The sequence below is a fragment of the Schistosoma haematobium genome, chromosome 1 (assembly GCF_000699445.3).
Source record: "Schistosoma haematobium chromosome 1, whole genome shotgun sequence".
NCBI lineage: Eukaryota > Metazoa > Platyhelminthes > Trematoda > Strigeidida > Schistosomatidae > Schistosoma > Schistosoma haematobium.
In genome coordinates, this window is record NC_067196.1 from 10,122,902 (window position 1) to 10,144,506 (window position 21,605).

Here is a 21,605-nt window from a genome sequence, read left to right on the forward strand (position 1 = left end):
TATATATTTATAGTAAATAAAAAATTAGTCAAATTACATCGATATAAACAGTTTTTTTTTGAGAAAAGTCTATCTAGTTTTGAAGGGTTTTTCAGCGTTTGATAGATGGTTTCTTTCCTTTATACTCCTAATTAACTATCGTCTCAGATTTCGTTAAGAATAACAAACATTTATGAAGAATTCACGAATTTGTTTAATTATTATACACGCATAAATCATACAACAGTTTATGGTCATCATTATACAACAATCTTGTTTTCTTTTGCCCATTTCTTCATAACACGTATAAGATATTCTGTCTGAGGGTTATTTGTATTACGCAAGATTTGGATTATCTCTCGAAGTCTTTCCTTGGGTTCTTGTCCATCTATTATGAGCTGGAAGGCACCGACACATGCTCCACGTTTACCCTCCCAGTATTCTGGGTTTTGGTCCAATCTCTCTAGTACATCGAATGCCTTAGCGGCGTAATAAAATTGTGCCATTTTGTAACAGTCGTTAGCTATTAACTGCAGCAGACTGAAGGATTCGGCTGAAGTTTCCATTTTCAGGTATAGCTCCCATGCTAAACGAGCTTGTTTAGTCATTATGTAGCACCTTGCTAGCCAACTTAAATAGGTATATTCGGAACGAATATGTTCTGATTGGATGAGCAAGAACACTTCTTGTGCCTCCTTATAGGCTCCTACAGCTGCCTTAGCTTGAGCATAGTTGAAATTAAATATATCGTCATTATAAAAGTAGCTTTTTATCGAGTTTAAATATATAAGAACATCATCAAACTGTCGAAGAAGAAAAAAACAAGAAGACATACATTGACGTCCAGATATTGTATCACATTCACTGGCTGATCCTCCCACCAGCTGGAAGTACTGTTGAGCCTGCTTCAAGTGCTCACGTGACCCATGCTCTTGACCCATAATAGCATTCACAACTCCTTTTAGTACATATTCTTGTGGTGTGTTAGGGTCGATTTCTTTAGTAAGTTCATATGCTTCTTGTAGTTCGTCATTTTTCAAATGGAAGATGATGAGATTAAGTCTTGCTTCTGGCAGGACGTCTAACAAGGGTGGTAGCACCTAAAAAATATACATATATTCACTGTATTGTAATTTGGTGAGATAATCGACTATTTTAGTGATATGAACTATTAAATGGTTTTCAATAAAATTACCTATTTATATGTGACAGAAAATATCGGATTTCTGCCGTCTTTGAACAGTTTAAATTTATTAACAAGGAAGTATTGAAGATCAGGTAGAAATGAGTCAGTTCCAGTTTTTTTTAAACTTATTAACACAGGGGACAAGCATAACGAAAAGTACAGTAAGACCAAATTGGCCATACTGTTAGGTTGTAAATGTATCTCGAAGTGATGTTACTGGTAAATAGGAAGTCATTGCTAGGACATTTCTTGAATAACATCGGAAAGTTTTCCCACAACAGCACATGGGGAGCTATGGACCGTGTAGTAACTACAAGATTCTTATTCAGGTGTACTTTCCTCACCTAAATCAACGCATTTAACCTTTAAAAAGTATAGTCAGTAGCTCAGCCATGCAAGAATTTTTTTCTAAACATCAATAAGTAAGCGGATATAGTGCCAATAAGCCTTTGGTGCGCGCACACTTGATTTTTTTACGCGACGCACCAAAACTTCATTTAGTATTCGAGTTTCGACTAGGGTCCAGAATCTGTTCCCAGTACCCATTTAAATAGAAGATACGTACATTTTAGAGAGTTTAGTCTTTGATTAAATCACTTACTCCTTGTAAGTAGATGACATGAAGACTTACCATCTAATACGAATTCTGAGCTTCGAATTTGTGTCACCTAACCTGGGGTTTCACTCACAACGATAAAAATCCAAACATGTTCAATAAATTTAAATAAACCGGCCCTTCATTTTAAAAAAATAATGTACTAGGAAGTTGGTCATAAATCAGTTCTTGTAAGGTTGGCAACAAGAAGCTACAAATATAGTAGGATCTTATAATAAGTGACAATATTCATGTATGTTAGAAAACATTATGAAATTTAATTTCAATATTACCTGCAGAGCTCCTTCCCCATTACGGAACACAACTAAATTGTGCTTAATGAGGTCTTGTGCATATATAAATGATGAAGTAGAAACACAGTGAAGAGCTTTTAGTTCCGCTTCGGCTGCCTTGCCATTGTACGACCTGAAATTGATGCACGCTTTTAGATTAATGGCCGTTGCACTATCTGGATAACGTTGCTGGTATATTCCCAATACTTCCTGAGATATATCGTAATAATCCATCTTATAGTAACATAAAGCTATGTTTACATTTAATGCCAAGTATTCTCTATTATCCATTAAGATGCGTTTATATATGTCAATAGCTTCCTGATGGTGGTTTTTAAGGCTGTGAATTGACGCCAGTGATAGTTGATCTTCTGTTGAGTTGTCTAACGAATTGTGGTAATTGAGAAGGGCGCGTTCGTCATTTAATTTATGAGCTATGTGGAACAAAAGTCTACTTTGTAGTTTACATGTTGGGCCATCTTTAGCAGATTTCATTGCTTCCTGGTACATTCCGAGGAAAAAGTAACAACATGCGAGATACGTGTGAACGTCTGGAGGCACATTAGGTTTTTCGAGAAGTTTCCTATACTCATCGGCGGCTTTTTTGTATTCTCCCAAATGAAAGGCCGAGTATGCTACCCATAGGTCTGTCTCAATACTGGAATTACCACAGCAGCGATCAAACTCCGAAAGAGTTAGTGCTCCGGTGAAATCGCGCTTGTCAACGAATTCAATTAAATTCGGAATCTTTCTTGATTGTATTGGAACAGCCTTTTGTTTCTGGAGAGCAGGTTTAGAACGTGAAAGCATCATATTGATGAATATTTTTGTGCAGTTTAATTGTTTATAAACTTAAAGCTGAACTTAAGGTTTCGGTTACTAACAGCAGCTTGAAAAATAACGTGTATAAATTTAGCGAGGACAGTTGCATATATCTGTCTGGAAAATCCGAATATAAAACCCAGGTGCATAACAACGAGAAAATCAATGATTCAACAAACGCCGGACAGATGTAGATTATGGATAATTGTTAACAGTATGATAGTGTTTAAAGTCAAGTAAATAAAGCGCCGTTTATGTTGTCAAGACAACGTACAACAAACAAGTGTTTCTGGAAGGAATGGAAGAAGCTTTCTTCTAACCGGCTTTCATATCTAATATCAGTAGATCACCGAAGCCTCCAGGTATGAACCTGGTTGTATTTAACAACAAACAGAGAAATATTGGTTAACTCTAGTAAAATACCCTTCTGAATTCCTAGGAATATGTTAGGCTTCCACAATATCTTAGATATATTTGTTACGAGCTTGTATTAAACAACTGATTTCTTTAAGGTTGCTGATTGTTATATCAGTACGGATTCAGATACTTAGTTATCTTCAATGGTTGGTAGTGTAACTACGTGACTACATTAATTCTAGTTATTAGTCGATTTGCATACCTGGAGGTTTAAGAGTGTGTGTTTATCTCAGGAGAGTGGAAATTATCGATATCCGCAGCTATACAATTACCAGTCAGGAGGCTGATTGTTCACAATGTGAAAATAATGACAGAATGATAATTTAAGTGTTAAAGAGATTTTTGTTTCACGAATAACAGACAAGTCGAGTAACTTGTGATGTGCGAGAAGACGAAGTTGGAGGAACAAGAGGAAAGCAGGGATGATAACAAGAGGGGCACGATATCGTGAAGCGTTTCGTAGGTTTCAACCATTGAGAGAGACAGCTCCGAGGTATCTACGCATAGTATAGTGAGTTGTGTCTGCTTTGGCTACATCTGCTGTGTACTTTGGACTGGTGTTAAACCTCCCTGTAGTTATAAGCCAGGTATCGCTTATATGAGGCGACCGGGATCTGATTCCTATGGAGGACGTAAGTTAGTCGTATCAAACGAGGCATGACATGCCATCTCAACAGGTAAGTTTTAGTCTGTTGTCTGTTTCCCCTTCTAATGTTGCAACATTCTTTTGAAGCTTAAGTGAATTCTCTTCACGGTTAATGGACCCCTAGATCTTGACGGTGTCTGCATAGATAAGTGCTACAGAGTTAAATTTATCTAAAAAGTCATTAGTAAGATTCAAAATACAGGAATGGAACTGAGATTGTTCTTTTTGAGACTCCTGATTTTGAGACTTTTCAGTTCGTATGTTCTTCATTTATCTTGGTAAGAAATACTTTGGCAATATAGCTGAGCACCTCATATATTCGCCGGGATTGATAAACATTTGACTGCACACTTTCTACTAATTCAGTTCGTAAATACAAAGTCGCACCGCACCCATTCTTGTTTTATCCTCATTGCAAAACGAAGATATGCCGTGTATTACTAGCTCCTGGTCTGCAGTCTCAGATGCTGATATTTAAGATATCTATATCATATGAGTGTTTCCATCGTTACTTAGTTTGTGCTATTCATCCACTTTGTTCCATAAAGTTGGGGCGTTCGTATATAGGCAGTTGGTGCTTTCGATTCGAAAGGTGTGATCTTTCTCATTGTAGTAAAAATTTCAGCTTTGGAAGAACAATTAGCTAGGTGGCCTTTGTTGGTTATAATAACAGGAGTCCTGTAGTTGATTCCAATTTGCCTAGAATTAATCAAGCGTTGAGAAAGTAAGAGATCCACTCAATTTCTTCCGGGCCTGTGGAATTTTTGAGGTTTCCTCACAATTTCTTTTATTTGAAAGACAATAAAAACGAAGGAACATCATATATGAAATTATTAATAAATGACTTAAATATTGTGCTTATAGCTCCTTAAGCCTTTCTCTATAACAATAGGAATAAACACAGTTGAATCAGTCTTTCGTCATAGGACAGCTTTCCAGTTCCAGAAATCAACAGTTTTCCTGATAAAATATTTTCTTGTATAATAATGGTGAATTAGTTCTGCTATAGGAAATGTTTCTAGGTAAAAAACACAAATAGATTAACGCGGGATACTATATTTAGTTTCCAGGATGAAATATCAAGGAATTTGAAATGTTGAATCGACCATGTCCGACAGTATAAAATCCCTACACGTTACTGCTCTCAAAAGGAAGCACTTATAGTCACTACCTCTGAGTAACCAGAAGTTTAAATTTTGAGTTTTACTATTAAATTTATTACTAGGACGTATCCTGCACAAGTATTTCAGAGGATATTCAGGAGCTTTTATAATATTTACTCACCACCGATATGTGAAGATATTGCTTGTAAAGACAGAAAGAAAATTTCCCATAATAATAGCAGTTTACTATAAAGATATCGGTTTTTCACATGTGTTATTCCAGCTGGCAATTGAAAAAACCTAATGGAAGCGGGTTAACTAAACACTGGCGGGCTTTGTGTTTGTATGGATTGTTATAATAGTGTGTTTAGTGGGGTCTGTTTTGTTATGCATATTTTACTATCTCTATGTCGAATTAGTATCTTAGAAGCTAACCCTCTACTAGATATGCTTTCGTTTTATTTACCCGAGTATGAAGATGGTGAAATATAGTTGCTCAAGGATTACCCTAAAGAAATTCCTCGATGTTTTTATACCACATGAGTAATATCGTTAACGTCGTGAAAAATGTTACAGACCTTTTTGTCCAAAGTTCTTTTTTCGTCGTGTTAGGTCTATCTTATTGTATATTTGCAAATCTCACATTTGTCATGTAAATGTGTACATATTCACTCGTGGTTCACATGACCTATTTTAGTACTTAACTGAAAGATATTTCTTGCGTTGGGGTTGTTTCCTTGGTAGTTTTGATGTCATGAGTGCCAGTTCGAGAATATTCCAAATAACCAGATGTTCTGTTAGTATCAAACACTTATGTATTTGTTAGCTCTCCAATCTCCGCTTCCAGTATATAATTGAGTGAGATAAGCTGAAGCGGTATATCAATCCTGTTAGGATAGCTGCATACGTGTTATAGATCTCGAATTATAAGTGTATTGTATTCATATGATGAGTCTGCTTGATTTTATTGTCTAATCCACCCAATGGTAGTTCTCAGTATGACCAGATACCTGTTTGGTAAAAGTCTTTGAAACTAGTTTGCCGTTCCTCATTTACTTGAGCTTAATCAATAAGTTGGGGCTTGTCCATCCGTAATTGTTTCCAGTCGTATATACTTTGTACTGTTTCTAAATAATGATTGAATAACCTATCAATCAGCGAGCAGATTCATCTTATATAATGCCTCATGGAACAATGGTTATTAGCCTACAAAACAAGCTTATATCATTCGGCCACATCACGCTGAACATATCCATATAATTGTTTTTATTTCTTATTTTAAACCCAGTCTAATTATCCGTGGTTGGAGACCCGAAACAACATATATACCATTGTCTGGGCAGCTAGGTAATTTCATTAGTTTCCATACAATCGTTATAAATCACAGCTCCATGTATAAACCTCTTTAATTGCTGAGTTATTTTGCTTAACTGAAAATTTGTGGTTAGTTTTATTGTTTTGTCTTAAATTACCTCTCACTATATATCTTTGATATAAGGCTTTCATAAGTGTTATTTAAATACTGAGTCGTGAATTATCCCTATTTTAGATTGTTTGTTTATGGAGTGTACAGAAGTTTGATAGCGATGTCCAGTGATACACGAAGAGATTTGCTTCTCGGTATAGATAGTATGATTACCAAATTACTCACTGCTATTCGATTTGAACGCAGGATATATGATAATTCTGTAAGTTTTAACAGTTTTAGTCCCTCTTCTTTTCGCAGCTCTCATAAGTGTTTTTATAAATTATGGTATCTGTGGCTTTAGATTGACTCGTATAAGATATAAGAAATTCGGAACAACACTTGATTCCCTTTAAACTTACTCGTATGGAACTGAACTCTTGAGAAATGACACCTTGTTTACTAGTAAATAAATTCTTATTTTAGTAAATATTTACTATATTTCTGAATGACTTTGAATATCATAGTTCATGGTGTGATTTCATGTGCTTAGTATATCAATTTCTAGATACGTTAGCTCCTTAGTTAAAATCTTTCTGATCTCACTTGTAAATTTGTCGAAAATCAAAAGTTCTTAGTTCGTAGGTGATTGTTAATGTATCTTACTTTACAAGATTTGTAGATCAGTGACCTCATTTTGTAGTATTTTCTGTGAATGGAGTCTTTATAGAACACATTTAAGATATTGTTTAACCTGAATTAACTTTCATTTATGTCACTAAAGTCAACATGTGATCAACTATTTTCTGTTTATATCAAGGAAATCCGATCGGTTTTCTTGTCAAATTTCTGTCTTGATGTAACTTGTTACACACTATGATGGTTGTGTAAACAATAAGATGTAGAACATGTTTCTTCCCATTTTATATCCGTAGGGTGGATATTTCACTTTAATAAGTTTCTAATTTTGACTTAGCACGAATCAGTTGATAAAATTATAACTGGACTACAAAGTTTCAATTATCATTTGATAAACAACATAAAAGCTTGCGTGAACTTCTAGTACGGTGAACCAAAAATTCCTGAACAGTTTTTCAAGTTTGTTTTATAATGCTAGAATACAGATCTCGTTTTTGTTTCATAAAATATGACATGTTGATCGTATACAAATTTATGCAAGTAGCTGATATTGTGTACTTTTATCCACTGCATTTCAGTACTAAATTATGCTCGCCAAAGAAAAGTTTTGCTATTTTATTTATTTATTTGAACACATAAATATTGGCACAAAGGGGCACCAAATACGCCACACCATAACAGTGAGAATGTGAGATAGGGAACGTAAAAGGCGTATAAGAAAAAGGAGAACAATAACGAACATAAATTAGTGTATGGTAGTAAAATAATAATGGGAGAGGCGTTTCGGTTAGCAAAGGTACAACCAGAAAGATTTCTTGCAGATAAAGAAGTTACGTCTATTTTTTACAAAAAAAAGTAAACGAAAGTTACAGCAGGATCACCGCTGGCTTCTATTCTGGGCCATTTCTGATAGCGTCTCAAGCCACTGCACCGTCGCCAATTGAATTACTTTCGTTGTGCCCGAACACACGATGCGGAACTTCTGATTTACTAACATGGTGTTGCCACTGGATGTCAGCAATCCTTCGGAGACAACGATGATCAAACGCAGAGAGTCGTCTAACATCCTCAACTCGGAGAAGCCAGGTTTCACAAGCATAGAGCAAAACTGCTCTCACCGACGCGTTGTAGATCTGACCTTTTATGACCATACTAACATCACGAAGGCGCCAACGATGGCCCAGATTGGCATTAGCCGCTCTGGCTTTCATTATAGGTGGGTTGCTCTCATCACTCATGCCACCACCAGCACTTATGCAGCTACCTAGATACACGGACTTCTCAACTACTTCTATCTGCTCACTACCCAGGGTGAGCGCGGGCTCAAGATCCTGCCAGTCTTGTAAAATTAATTTGCACTTCGAAGATGCAAAGCACATACCGTACCTACGGACATTGATTACGAACTGATTATGTGCGGATTGCATGGCTTGGGCATTATCTCACAGTAAGACAATATCCTCGTACTCAAGGTCGAGAAGTCTTTCTCTAGGCAACAGATCCACACTACCAGTACCTATGCATTCATTGAAACAGTCTCTCTTATCTTTCACTTTTATTTGCACTTTAGTTTCATGAAGTTGGAAGTTCACCTGAGATTTCCGACGTAAATAGCAAAGAAAAAAGATCTCCATCAACGACATTTTGTAAAGCTACACAAACTGTACAAACATTTCCAGTATCTTCCGATATATGTGATCCACCAAATAATTTGAGGTTAAACAAAGACTTTGTCTCAAAGTATGCATCATCCGGTTTTACTTCATCTGGACATCGATCATGTGGCTCATCGATAGCGCATCGTTATGAGGAAGATATCAACAATCATTTTACAATAGTGTGTCCCCCACATCCGAGCTTATCATGCTCATGCAGTTGTAAACTATATCAGAATAAGTATTGTTCCACTCCTAAGTAAGTTTATTTTTAAAATAGCATTGCTCAATATGCAGTGATTAGTTTTTAAAGAAAACTAGTTAATGATCGAACAACTATTGGATTATTATTTTTGGTAGTTGTATGTTCCAATGTAATTGAATATTTTAAAAACATCGATTATGCAGTCAATCAATTTTTACATGATAACCGTCTTACTTTCTTTGATAAAAAATCAATTAAATGAACCTTTAAATTTAAAACCTCTTATATCACTGATAGTAATACTTCAGCAATTGTGTCCATCTGAAATGATTTTTTTTCATACTAATTTATAGGGAATATTTATATCCATTTGCAGTAGACTGATTTACAATAGTTTTCTACTGGTTTGTTTCACAGAATTCCAACTATAAAAATGTAGAATGCTACTTAGTGTTATGATCATACTGCACAGAAGTGGACCTAGTGAACAATGAGTCTGAAAAAGCAAATTGGTTTCAAGCCTATCCACATATGATAAATCAACCATTCACTCCTTAACAGGTTCTAGAACATAGAAATACTTACCGACTCCTGATTGCAGTACTGTTTCTTGACATGAAGGTTATGTCTGACTCCAGTCACTGACACCTTGTATCTATCGTAGAAAGTGCACAAACCTACTGAAATCTCTTTACTTACTTGTTTACGCCTGTTACCCCTCGTAAAGGAGCATATGCCGCCCATCAGTTTTCTCAATCGAACTTTGTCCTGGGCAATCCTTTCCAGTTACTATTCGTTGTTTTGATGTCTGCCTCCGATTCCTGGAGTAATATGTTCTTTAGTCCTCCTCTTTTCCTTTTGTGTTCAGAACTCCGAGTTAAGATATTGGTTTACAGTTGCTTTGATTCCTATATACTTTTCAGTTGTAGGAATGCCGTCCTTTTCCAATTTGTGCCTTCATATTTGAGTCAGATCCTCCTTGTTCATCAATGTTGCCCAGATATGTGAAAGTTTCCACCTGTTCCAGAGCTTCTCCATCCAATGTGATTGGCTTGGTGTTCCGTGTTGTATTTGAGGATTTTGGATTTTCCCTTGTGTATGTTGAGTACTTCTTCAGAGTCTGGTGCTACATTGGTTGTATTAACCTGAATTTGTTGGTGCATATGGGATAGAAGAGCTGGTTCATATGCGAAGTCCGAATCGTCTAGTTGCATCCAAGCTGTTTGTTGTATTCTGGGCGAAGGCTCTTTGGTCTAGTTTTTACCGAATCGTCATCTGGACCGGCTACTATATTAAATAATTCATTTGGTTATTGTTAGGTAAATAAAATATCAGTTGACTCGCAATTTTATTCATTATATCGTTCAACATCGTTTTCTTTTGTAACAACTTCTACAAGTATTTTTAAAAAATATAATTTTTTAATTGTTATTTAAATAACTATTATTCTTTAAAAAACGAAGTATTTTTTTGTTTGTCAGGTGCAATAATAATGATCTTAGTCGAACCGGTTATATAACAACTCACTCTAACCATATTATATCAGCAGATGTTAAAGATTCTCGCAACGAACGTCGAACGTCTTCCACAAGTGGTTGTTCCACTGCTTGCTCTTGTCAAAGACATACATGCGGTTTCGCCACTCCAAAGTATCCCTCTGAGTTGTTTCCTAATAAATCTGATTGTTCTTGCTCTTGTCATATGCATGTCTTATCGAAACTCTCTTAATGTTATCTCATAAAATGCATTTGTACAGAAAAACTATGTATTTTGTAAATTTGTGCTATTTTATTTTTCCCTAACCTTGTTACCCCATTTGCAAGTAAACTTGTTTTGTTGAAATTTGTGTGTTCGATTTTTGAAGGTAATCTGGAGAGGAGGCACCAAATATTTATTTAAACACATAAACATTGGTACTATGAGGCACCGAATACATATGTGCCACATATATCACTCGGTTCATGTGAGGGCTGGGATACTGCTCGAGTGCCCATACCGAAGCAGGTGGTTTTCTTAGGGGGGGGCCACACCCCGAGCCTTCGACCTAAAGGTCTGGTCCACAAGGCAATGGAGCATCGTGAGGAGATGCAGTCCCATGGTAGCCGGTGACCAACAATTGGTCCATACGCCATTTGTTCCCGCAGGATACTGGAGCCCATGTGCACCATTGGTTTGGGGTCCGGTTAAAGCGCCAAAGATTCGCTTTTCGTCCTCTCATTTTCGTAAACAACACCCTCGCATCGAGAAGGCAATGAGTAGGACTTCCCTGGCAGAGGCTGTATACGCGTGGCCGTGTGAGAGTATTTCGAGAGGAAGGGCGGGCCCACCCCACTCTCGACCATACCAGGGCATTTGGGGGCAATCTGGAGAGCACTTTTTATATCTAAACTTCCTGTTAAAATAAGTTAAAAAAAAGTTTGTTTACAATTCTACACCAAATCTATAGCCTAATCCATAAATTATTAAGTCATTACCGTACGTAGTTTACTCCAAATTATTTGTGTATATGTTGTGGTACGTTGCAGTTTGATATATTGCATTATCTAATTATCAGCATTATGGATCAGAGTAACAAAAATACTTTTTGACCAAACATATTTTTCTTAGTTTTTAAATACGTTTATGCTACTCGTAAGTAGCTAAATTTGCGTCTTAAAAATTTAAGACAGGCTTTTCCTCATCAAGTCGTATTCGACTGAATAAGCACACCGAATGTTTAGAAATTCAAAATGTTTTAAATCTAACCTTTCGAAATTAATTTTAGTTCAGTTCCTAAACCTCATTATTGATAACTCATCGAGCATACTGGATTCAATCTCACTGTAATCACATCATCAAAATATTACACATATGTACTTATTTGGTCGAAACAAAACATCCATTCGCATGGTAACAAAGACTAAAACATAATATTTTTTTAATTTTAGCACTGAATAAAATGTATTGAAATTCAAGGAAAACAACAAATAGATAAAAAAAAATCTCATTAAATTTAGATACATGAAACATAGAACTTGGTATTGAAATTAATATTCAGTTTCATAATCATAGTGTTACATGAAAAGGATACATAATACTAATTAACAATGGGGAGAAACATCACCAAAATGTAACTGCTATATATGTATATGGAAAATAATTATTATAATGAAACGGTTCCAAAACACCTTCGTTTCTTAGTCAACAGTGATAAATTTGTCTTAGGTAACATATGTTTTGTTGAAAATATTTCACTGCTTCTTGTTTAAGTTGTAAATTATTCTATTTCTAAACAGAAAGTGTCAAGTTATTACTTTGTTGTGATGTTTCACACTAGGACAAAACAGGTGTACATTACTTACTGGTTTCCAATAGTTGATTAACTAAAATTGTCTTGTGATGTAAATTACAAGCAGAGACTGTTAAGTTATCAATAGTTTGCATCACAAATAGATCTTAATTAGATCACCATTGAAAATCAGGAAGCACTAGATTCTATCTCTTATGGTTAAGTCATCAGTGCACATCGATAAGGAGTTCTACTTTAGAACAAAATAGCTATCCTGTAGCTCCTGGTTTTCAATAGTCGTCTAACTACATTTAGCCCATGATGCAAACTATGAAAAGAGGCCGTAGAAAGAATACAGAGTTTTGCACTAAGTGGTTGTAAGCCATATACGAGAGTACCCAGAATCTAGTTTTTCTTATGACCAACATTGATTATGATAATGTGTATATGGAAACGCTCTAAAGCTTATAGCTTTATTGATCAAAGAGGTGAACATTGAATTGCTGAAGCAGAGATAGATGGTGGCTAGTAGTGCGACCCATGATGTCCGTTTCGTCCTATTTCATGCTTGTCAGCCGGATATACTTGCAACCAATACTTGATGTACGCTCCGGGACTTGAACCCAGTGCCATTCTCATTTATGTCAAAAAGACTGGCCAATTGCAATCATAAACATCAACAGGAAGATTCAAATAACCAGTACAAATGAATCAATTCCATATCATCGTAATTTTGTTCAATAATCTAACTCAGTATAATAGTGAAATAAGTGCTGCTAGTAAAAATATACTAAGAAGATTGACTCTGTTAGTTAAAGTAACTTTGTACTATTTCTCTAATATTATTATTGTCATGTGTTTAGCTTATACGTTTATCACGAAATATGATTGTTAATTTAGATACGCTGACTTATAGGACCAAGCCAATGATATATACACCAGTACGGGCAGCCTAGAGTTGTGATTGGTCTTTTTCCACCTAGCCCTGCCTGCTAAGTCTAGAAAGCCAATCTCAGCCTTTGCGATAAAAATCATATTTCAAACATACGTGGTTTATACACAAACAAATCAGACCATAAAATAGAAATTAGCATTTGTACAAGATCAGGCCAAAAGTGGCTGTGATTGTGGGACCTGTTACTAATAAACTGGGAATATCTCAAGAATAGTAAATCGTATGATAATAGTCAGTAGGTCAAATAAAAGCTTATAATGAAAGGAATATGCATATACATATAATATAGTCACTTAATAGTCATACAATAAGAGTATACGTATAATATTGCTAGGTTTGAAGCGGATACGAGTTTCACTTGGACTGCGAACGGAACACAGACTCGGTGATCGAAAACCAATAAGCTAGCTATTTAATGCATCCCAGCCCCGCTAACTAGAGGAAGAAGTCCAAGCTTGGAATAGAAGAAGTATATTCCCCAAACAGCCAGAAACGAGCGATAACAACAAACACAAATCAAAACGTATATCTACAGCACAAAACCGTCCTTGGGCTAGGCGGAAAGCAGGACTCTAGGCTGCTCGTACGTGCTTACGCGTCCTTGGTCCGATTGATAATTCATTGCTCTCTGATTGGCGGTATTATTACGTTATCCATTAACAGGGTACTCAGGCCACAAGTTATAACAAATATTAGTTCATAAGTGATTCCTAACAGTTATCATTCGTTTATTCTCATCTGGATATAACAATTCTTATTGATATAATTACGATAACTTGATAATTGTCAACTTTCATCACCAACGTTTTTTTCTAGATTTGATCTCGCAAAGTGTAATAACTTGAATTGATACCGTTTTGTGTCAAGTCTCGTGTTTTTCTGATAAATTTTTGGTTGAATTTCCGCATTTAATAAGAAAACTTGGCGAGGTTTGTGGCGAAAGTATGAGTTTAACAATTATCTAATAGATAATATGCATCTATGTGATATTTAAGAGTATTTGAATTATAGTACGAACAAATAATCCCAGAAATAACGCAATTGGATCAAGAAGTACTATATAAGCGCTAACGAATGTACTTTATTTGGAATTCGAAATCAAACATTCAACAAGTACGAAGGAATCGTCAGTTTATTCAAACATCACAGTCTCTTAATTTAAAAACATAACGGAGGATTGGTTTTTAGATCATTCAACTTTTAACCGCTAGTTTACATATTTGAACCATTGTCCAGTTAATTCGTTCCGAAGAACCGGGAAGTATCAGTTACCCTTAAAACAAATGTGTATTAAAGTCAAGTACATAGACTCTCTATCTAGATCTTTAATCGGTAGGCAGATTGATAGGCCAAAGATTTCATTATCATAGTGTTAACGGACATAGATTGGATTAAAGCATACTCAAAGCATGATTGCTTTGGCTAGCGCTGACTGGCTAATTTTTTTATCCAGTCAGCGCTAGTCGATGCCTGGAGAACACTCTAGAATCCTCTCATGTAAAAACTATAAATATACTAACGTTTTCTCCTATTGTGCTTCTTTCTTCCATCTAATCTTGTTATTTGGAATATAATCTCTTCCATTTCAATCGTGTTCTGATTTGAGGACTTGTCGAGCGAATTGGTGTCCAAGAATGCTAAGCAATAGGAATAGCTGGGTTGTAATAAGAGAGAATTATAACACATAGATATCTCGAGTATGTTCTGTTTCTCGTACTTCATTCAGAAAAATCTTAGTGTTAGCGTGAATTTGATAATACAATAAAATTCCGTACTTATTTAAATCAAAATGATATTAAATAATTGATCAGAAAAAATTTCCTTTATAGTTCAATTACTTTATATGATATATAGCAAAAATTATACACGTTTCTACTGTTACTATGAGAAAATACCAACGTCTGAAAGTAGGATACAGGGAACAGAAACTCTCATGTTATTAGTTAGTGTACTAAAGTTAATCACATTTCATACCATGTGTATGTAACATAGTGTGATTATGTACTATATCACTGACCAATTTCAAACATTATTATTCACTTTAGTACACAACACCATTTCACATTTGATATTATTAACCTGTTTTATAGTTCAGTGATAACAAGTAAATTATGCTTGTTTGTAATGATTTACACAATGTTACACTCTTTTACAAGTTTCACATACATAAACACAATCACATTCACTCACCTACATACACACGCACGCACACAGATGTCACCATATCCTTCTCTCCTCTGTCGATCGTTTTCACGCTGTGAACTGAATAAATGTCATTTATGTATTATAGATGAATGTAAACAACAGTGAGTGTACTTAATTACTGCTGCTAATCACATTATTATTATCACTAATCGTAGTAGTAGCAGTAGTAGTAAAGAGGAAAACTTAATTATAATGAATGTTACCACAGTTCTTAGTACATTGTATATCATTCTATGCTTGTTAGTCATGCATCATTGTGTGTGTATACAACATAAAGTGGAATCAGTTTACAACGAGAAATTCTTCCGAAAATTCTTATGGAATTCACAAATACTCCATATATGTGCTTGTATACATCAGTGTGCATGTAAACTATGCATATGTGCATGTATCATAGTTCCATCAATTTTCACAACATAAGTCATCAAGAAAACGCAAACACTATGGAGTTTGCTGGATAATATGATTATCGTTAATATTATTAATGGCCTTGTTCATAAATTACATATGAATATGTTAATAGCTTTAATGAAAAAGAAGACGACAATTCTAATTACTAATCTCGTATCATTATTATTATGTGGAAGCAGTACAATTTGACAGATTAATATAATGTTGACTGAAATAGATTGGTAAGTAATTAATTGTAACTATGCTTTGGAGTACACTACAAGGAAGTTTTAATAGTAGTATCAGTGGTATTTGCAGTGGTGGACTTGAACAAGTGGGGTAGTATATGGGATAAATAGTGATAGTGTATTAGAAATGTGCTATGATAATGTGTATGGGTGTGCGTGCGTGAGAGAGAGAGAGGGTAGAAATAAATAAACAGACGACATTGGAGACAAGTAAAATGCAACAGTCAAAAAATGTAGATCCATGAAATCACACGATTTGTGGTGCAGATTTATGAGTGTATTTCGTTCAGGTCAGCAACCAAGTGCCAATACGCTACTAAGTATTATATCTACTTTACTTACAAACACAAACAAACACACATAGATGTACACTGAAAGCAGTCTGTACAATTAGCCAGCCTAATATATATTGTCATTATTAGCTGAGTAATAAACAAACCAGGATGTGGATGATAGTACAGCACTGACGAAAAACAAATTCTATTCACATCAATCTGTGGCAAGCTCTCAAAATCTTTAAACAAAATCAGTAGCGATCTCGATGCAGAATGTATAACAGTTTATGTGTCGACTTTTCATCAATTCAGTCGTAATGATGGTGACTTAATGGCAATATGAAATAACACAACTGGCATTCTCTACAAATACGAATCAACACGCCTACCAACAACAGTATCTCTAGTACATGTTCTAATGACAAACAAGACATTGGTGGAATGCTCACTTGATAATCATTATCAAGTTGTAACTAGGTTGAGTTCATCAGTGGGATAAACGTGGTCAATATTTACACAGAAAATGATGTCTATATACCAATCAGGAACTGCTCACATTGTCACTACAATGTCTGCTGAAATAAAAAGGTCTTCCTTATTGTCAATGAATAACAGTATATAAGAGTATTTCTCAAAATATTACGTACAAACAAACAATCAGTATTATTGGGGACATATTAAGTAAACTTGAATTTCATGATTAGCATAAACAACTACTTGAGTGGTTTCTTGATATTTGGGCAGCATTCACACGTTTTTGGTTCAGATGTGGTCATTCAACTTCGCTAATAGATTAACCAACATAAATATTACGAATGTGATTAAAAATTCACGTTGGATGCAGGCATTTTTTGCAACAACAAATAGTACTGTAATCTGTTGTGATCTCTAACACAGAAATGCATGTGATGAAAGTATTCCCAGTTCTCATAGTACTTGAATGGTTTAATGACAAAGTCTCTGAATGTCATAGTGAATAGGTTAGGTTTGAATCCCATGAGAAGTATTGGTTCCATCAATGGGTATCAACTAACAACCAAACTAGATATAGAACTTCCAACCGACTGAATCCAACCACTTACCATTACAACAGACTTCTGTCAAATGGGACAATTATTATGAAAATGGAAATCGTGATTACATTCAGTAACAGTCGTTCAAGTTAACCGAATTGATGTAAAACGGGTCTAAAATATTTTATGTTCGATTATTTGTTTTCGATATCAACCTTGAACACACAGAACAATTAGTGGTATGAATGTACTGAAGAAACAAGTATTCTTAGGTAGGTTACAGAATACATTCACATGATGAAGCACCAACGGAGAAGTATATAATAAACCGTGTTAATCATAGTCTCAAGCTCATTAGTGTCAAATACAATGGAACACTCATTCGGTTGTTATCACATGGATACTCTAACTAGTTATTAAGTTGTATTGAAAATAGTGGACAGCGAATATATGTCATCTCCATACAACATACCATTTGCATTCAATTATCCCCTTCTAATTTACACTTATAACTACGACATTTCATGTTGAGTCACTCAACTGTTATCACATTCGACACAACTGTCATATTTCCACACAAAATCTTATTCGTATGCACACATTTAACTGTATCCCATGGAGTGCTCATTCAGCATTCACAACACTTTACACTACTGATCACTAGTCAACCATACTCAATGTTCTAAATATCAGTTGAACTGTGGCGAATAACCTCAACTTGTATTCCACCAAGTAATCAACATGGTTAAACTGATCAGACAGTTTTGAGTACGAAATAAAATGGATGTAAAATACTCTGCAGGTATGATCTCGTTTTGTGGTGAACGATTGCAAGAGTCAACAAATGTCACTCAACATTTTTCTCTCTACAATGGGAAATTTCTCCACTGAATTACTCTCAACCAATATATTAATAATAGACAACTTGACAATATGTGTGCATTCGCTTACCATCCTACTCTCATTCTTACTCAGCATTACGAATAACATTCTCTGACAAATTCAACTGTTAAAATGACCGTTATATTGGAGGCGTCAACTGTGATTCTTCCTATATATTCGAAGAAACGAACTTCCAATCAATGATATTCTCTTTTCATACCATGAATATTGGAATGAGACACATAAATTAGACACTCCAATCTACATGTACATTCATACAAACATTCCAGTTCGTGTAAACAAACCCTCACTCCCCACCTCTCCACTACACATGAAACCACTACTTATACACAACAGTTATGACAAAGTATCAAAATGTCCAGTCAACTAAATGCCACATAACCAATTTAGTAGTAATAAACAGAAGTAAACTAAAGTCAACATCATCATCATCATCATCATCACCATCATTAACTTCATCATCACCAACATAGTCATCTTCAATAACGTTTACATTTCAATATAGAAGTGGATAGTGTAAACAAATACAGTTTGTCGATGAGTGTATTTACATACCAATACACAAGTATTCACAATAAATGATACAGGTGTGCACTTCAATGTGTACGTGTGTTTGTGTCTGCTGATGATTGTGTCAACCACAAGATTAAAGGAGATTTGCTGTTTAGCAACAAGTAGAAGAAATAAGTGGGAGGAGAGTATTCAAATGAAATCTTCAAAACTTGGAGACAGCACCATCACTATTTATTTCTACAAGAATTTCGTTCTTCATCACCCACCACTCCCTCTCTCTCTCTCCCTCACTCACTTCCTCTCATTAATATAAGCATCAAGTTAATATGAAGATGAATAACGACGAAAACAAATCATTTCTATCACACTACACACTGCACACTACATCCCACATTCTCTTTCTCTTCACTCTCCAAACACAAACATTATTATTAAACAAAAATTCACTTGTTCATTAAGATTCAATAGAAATGTCACAAATTGTCGCCAAATTATTTCACTTCTTCAAGTCAAATTCTCTCTTTCTCTCTGTTCATTTATGCTTGATATTCTGGTTAATATTTGTAATGGATTTGACTTTTGTCCAATATTTTCTACCAAAAATGTATGGTTTGATGATTGAAATATAATAATAATGTAAACGATTCGGCAACTTGAAATCGACTTGCAATTTTTCTAGCTTCATTCACATTGAACAATCACACTTTATTAATTATAATATTGTGAAGAATGAGACGTACGCGGAACAGACTAATACATACAAAAGTTCAGATTGATATAAATGGTAAACAACCAAGTTGGTCAAACATATTGAACACTGTCTATAAATTATGGGTAGTGGGAATAAAATGAATATTTTGATGATTTGTTTATCATTTACCTCATTGTATATTAGAATTTCATTATCTATCCTTCCCTCCACTTTCCTATCGTCTTCATTTCGTCTAATGTAAATAACATTCAATGTTTACTAAGCATCAAGTGTATGAGAATCAATATGAATAATAAATGGCGCTTATTATGAGAAGAACTGAGAGTTTATACAAACTATTAATCATTAGACCACTGAGCCGGGATCCAAGGGTGTTAATGTCTAACTTCAACCAATCCACGAAGTTGCGCCACCGTACACCATTGTCTTCAGTGAGCTGATATCTCACAACAGACCTGGTTGAACTCCACTGGTAACGGCTTCCCACTAGAACTCCAAATAATTTTAACTGATTAACAATCTACTCTGAAATGTGTTTATATGTATATGCATTATAGTAAAATTTATTAAATATTGAGGAAATGGATTCTTCATGTGAACCTTCATAATTGAACATTTTGTTGATCAATCAGGATAAGATGAATCCATGTTTGCTCAACCCGGTGAAACATGTCATGACATTTTAACATTGATTTTATTCTCAGAATGATATTCTAGTCAGTACGATATCGAGGTTATATTTGTCATTGTAACATAATTTCAAGTCAATATGTCTTGTATCGATTAAGTGTGAACTCCGTTCAGTATGGCGGGTGTGAACTTTCGTCCAGTAGGACTGTTAGCTTTTTTGTACTGTTCTTTGTGAACTTCATATACATTTTACAGTCACCCTTGTGTATCTTCTAATTTATATGATGTTTATTAACTAATCGTAAATTGTATGCAAAATCAAAATATGAATGAGTAAAGTTGGTTTGATGATGACGTGTAGTGTCGTGGATGCGCACTGCTGAAGAATCCCATACTAGAACGAAGAGGCCGTCCAGTGCTTACAGGTTTTCAATAATGGTCTAACATTGATCGATTCATGATTCAAATAAAAAACTCAACAATCTCTACAACCTCATTCTATCAATTTTAGTATTTTGTCTGTTGTAAAACAAAAAAATGATAATTTCTGATTGATAACTGTAGAGGCTGATGAAGGATTTAGCGAAAAAGACTGTTATGTCTAAGCTCTGATACCCTTGGTTTTGTTTTAATTCATTCAATCTGAGCATGAACAAGAAGCTACACTTGGATCTTCATTTCCAGTTCGATGATTCAGTTATTTAGTATTCTTCTCTTAAAGTCTAAACTTTCAGAAATCTGACTAAATTATTGAGTCTTATGTTGCATGCTTACAAAAGTGTAATTTTATTCATTTCTCAGTAGATAATATTATCTTTACCATTTGATCCCTTGAGGCTATTCAAATAGTGCATCAGTATAAATGGTCGAAACTAATATTGAATTGGATTCATGTAAACAAGATTTTCATATTTACCTCCTGTCACAAATATCGCACTTCCGTTTCTGTACAGTTGAGAATCTGAACTGAATATGGATTAGAGGGAGGAGACAATTGAACAGTGAAGGGAGAATTGACAAATTTTATAAATTAGAGTTTCATTGACGTGCTTTGTGCTTATGTCTCTTCTGCACTGTTCCTAAGAAGAACTTTATGGATCCATTCTTCCATCTAATGATGGATAACATTCTAGTTCAAAGATATATATACAGGTAGCAAATGTATTCATCGAAACTTATAAATGTAGCTTTCTGAAGTGCTGAAATCAGTCAAACATAGATTTACATTTAGTATTCCGAATATAGAAAAATAATTTTGATCTTTGATTTGTACATTTAATGGCTTTCCGTAATGTGATATCTTTATGTGCATAAAATACAATATTATGAAAAGATGTTACTCATTGTTACCTCATTGTGGAAATGATCTTCAAACACGGTCATTTTGATTTTGTCTACTACAAACCACATATGATTGATGGATATTGAATTGAAATCGGATCTCAGAATAACTTTCACACTCTTCTCATGGTATTGTTTTAAACGAAGATGGAAATAGTCCATTGTACCAACCTCTTCTCCTAACTGTTCATAATCTTGCAATAATCT

At 34.9% G+C, this 21,605-nt stretch overlaps 2 protein-coding genes across 3 annotated transcripts; one reads left to right on the forward strand and one right to left on the reverse strand.

Annotated features, from left to right (window-relative positions):
* Positions 1–239: 239 nt before the first annotated feature.
* TTC26 (Intraflagellar transport protein 56) lies at positions 240–3,122 on the reverse strand (the record flags this gene model as incomplete). Its single annotated transcript, XM_012943174.3, has 2 exons — positions 2,054–3,122; positions 240–1,079 (listed from the first exon to the last, which is right to left on the reverse strand). Exons 1-2 carry the CDS (start codon positions 2,864–2,866, stop codon positions 240–242), a joined length of 1,653 nt encoding a protein of 550 aa, XP_012798628.1. The 5' UTR covers positions 2,867–3,122.
* Positions 3,123–5,350: 2,228 nt separating this feature from the next.
* MS3_00002225 (uncharacterized protein) lies at positions 5,351–10,787 on the forward strand. 2 transcript variants are annotated; one of them, XM_051209797.1, is made up of 5 exons: positions 5,351–5,416; positions 6,591–6,729; positions 8,656–8,999; positions 9,869–10,264; positions 10,427–10,787. In XM_051209797.1, the coding sequence occupies exons 2-4, from the start codon at positions 6,628–6,630 to the stop codon at positions 9,951–9,953; spliced, it is 531 nt and encodes a 176-aa protein (XP_051073111.1). In that variant the 5' UTR covers positions 5,351–5,416; positions 6,591–6,627; the 3' UTR covers positions 9,954–10,264; positions 10,427–10,787. The 2 variants fall into 2 exon arrangements, with proteins under 2 accessions (XP_051073111.1, XP_051073112.1); XM_051209798.1 differs by lacking the exon at positions 9,869–10,264 and having other exon boundaries at positions 5,362–5,416.
* The last annotated feature ends 10,818 nt before the right edge of the window (positions 10,788–21,605 follow it).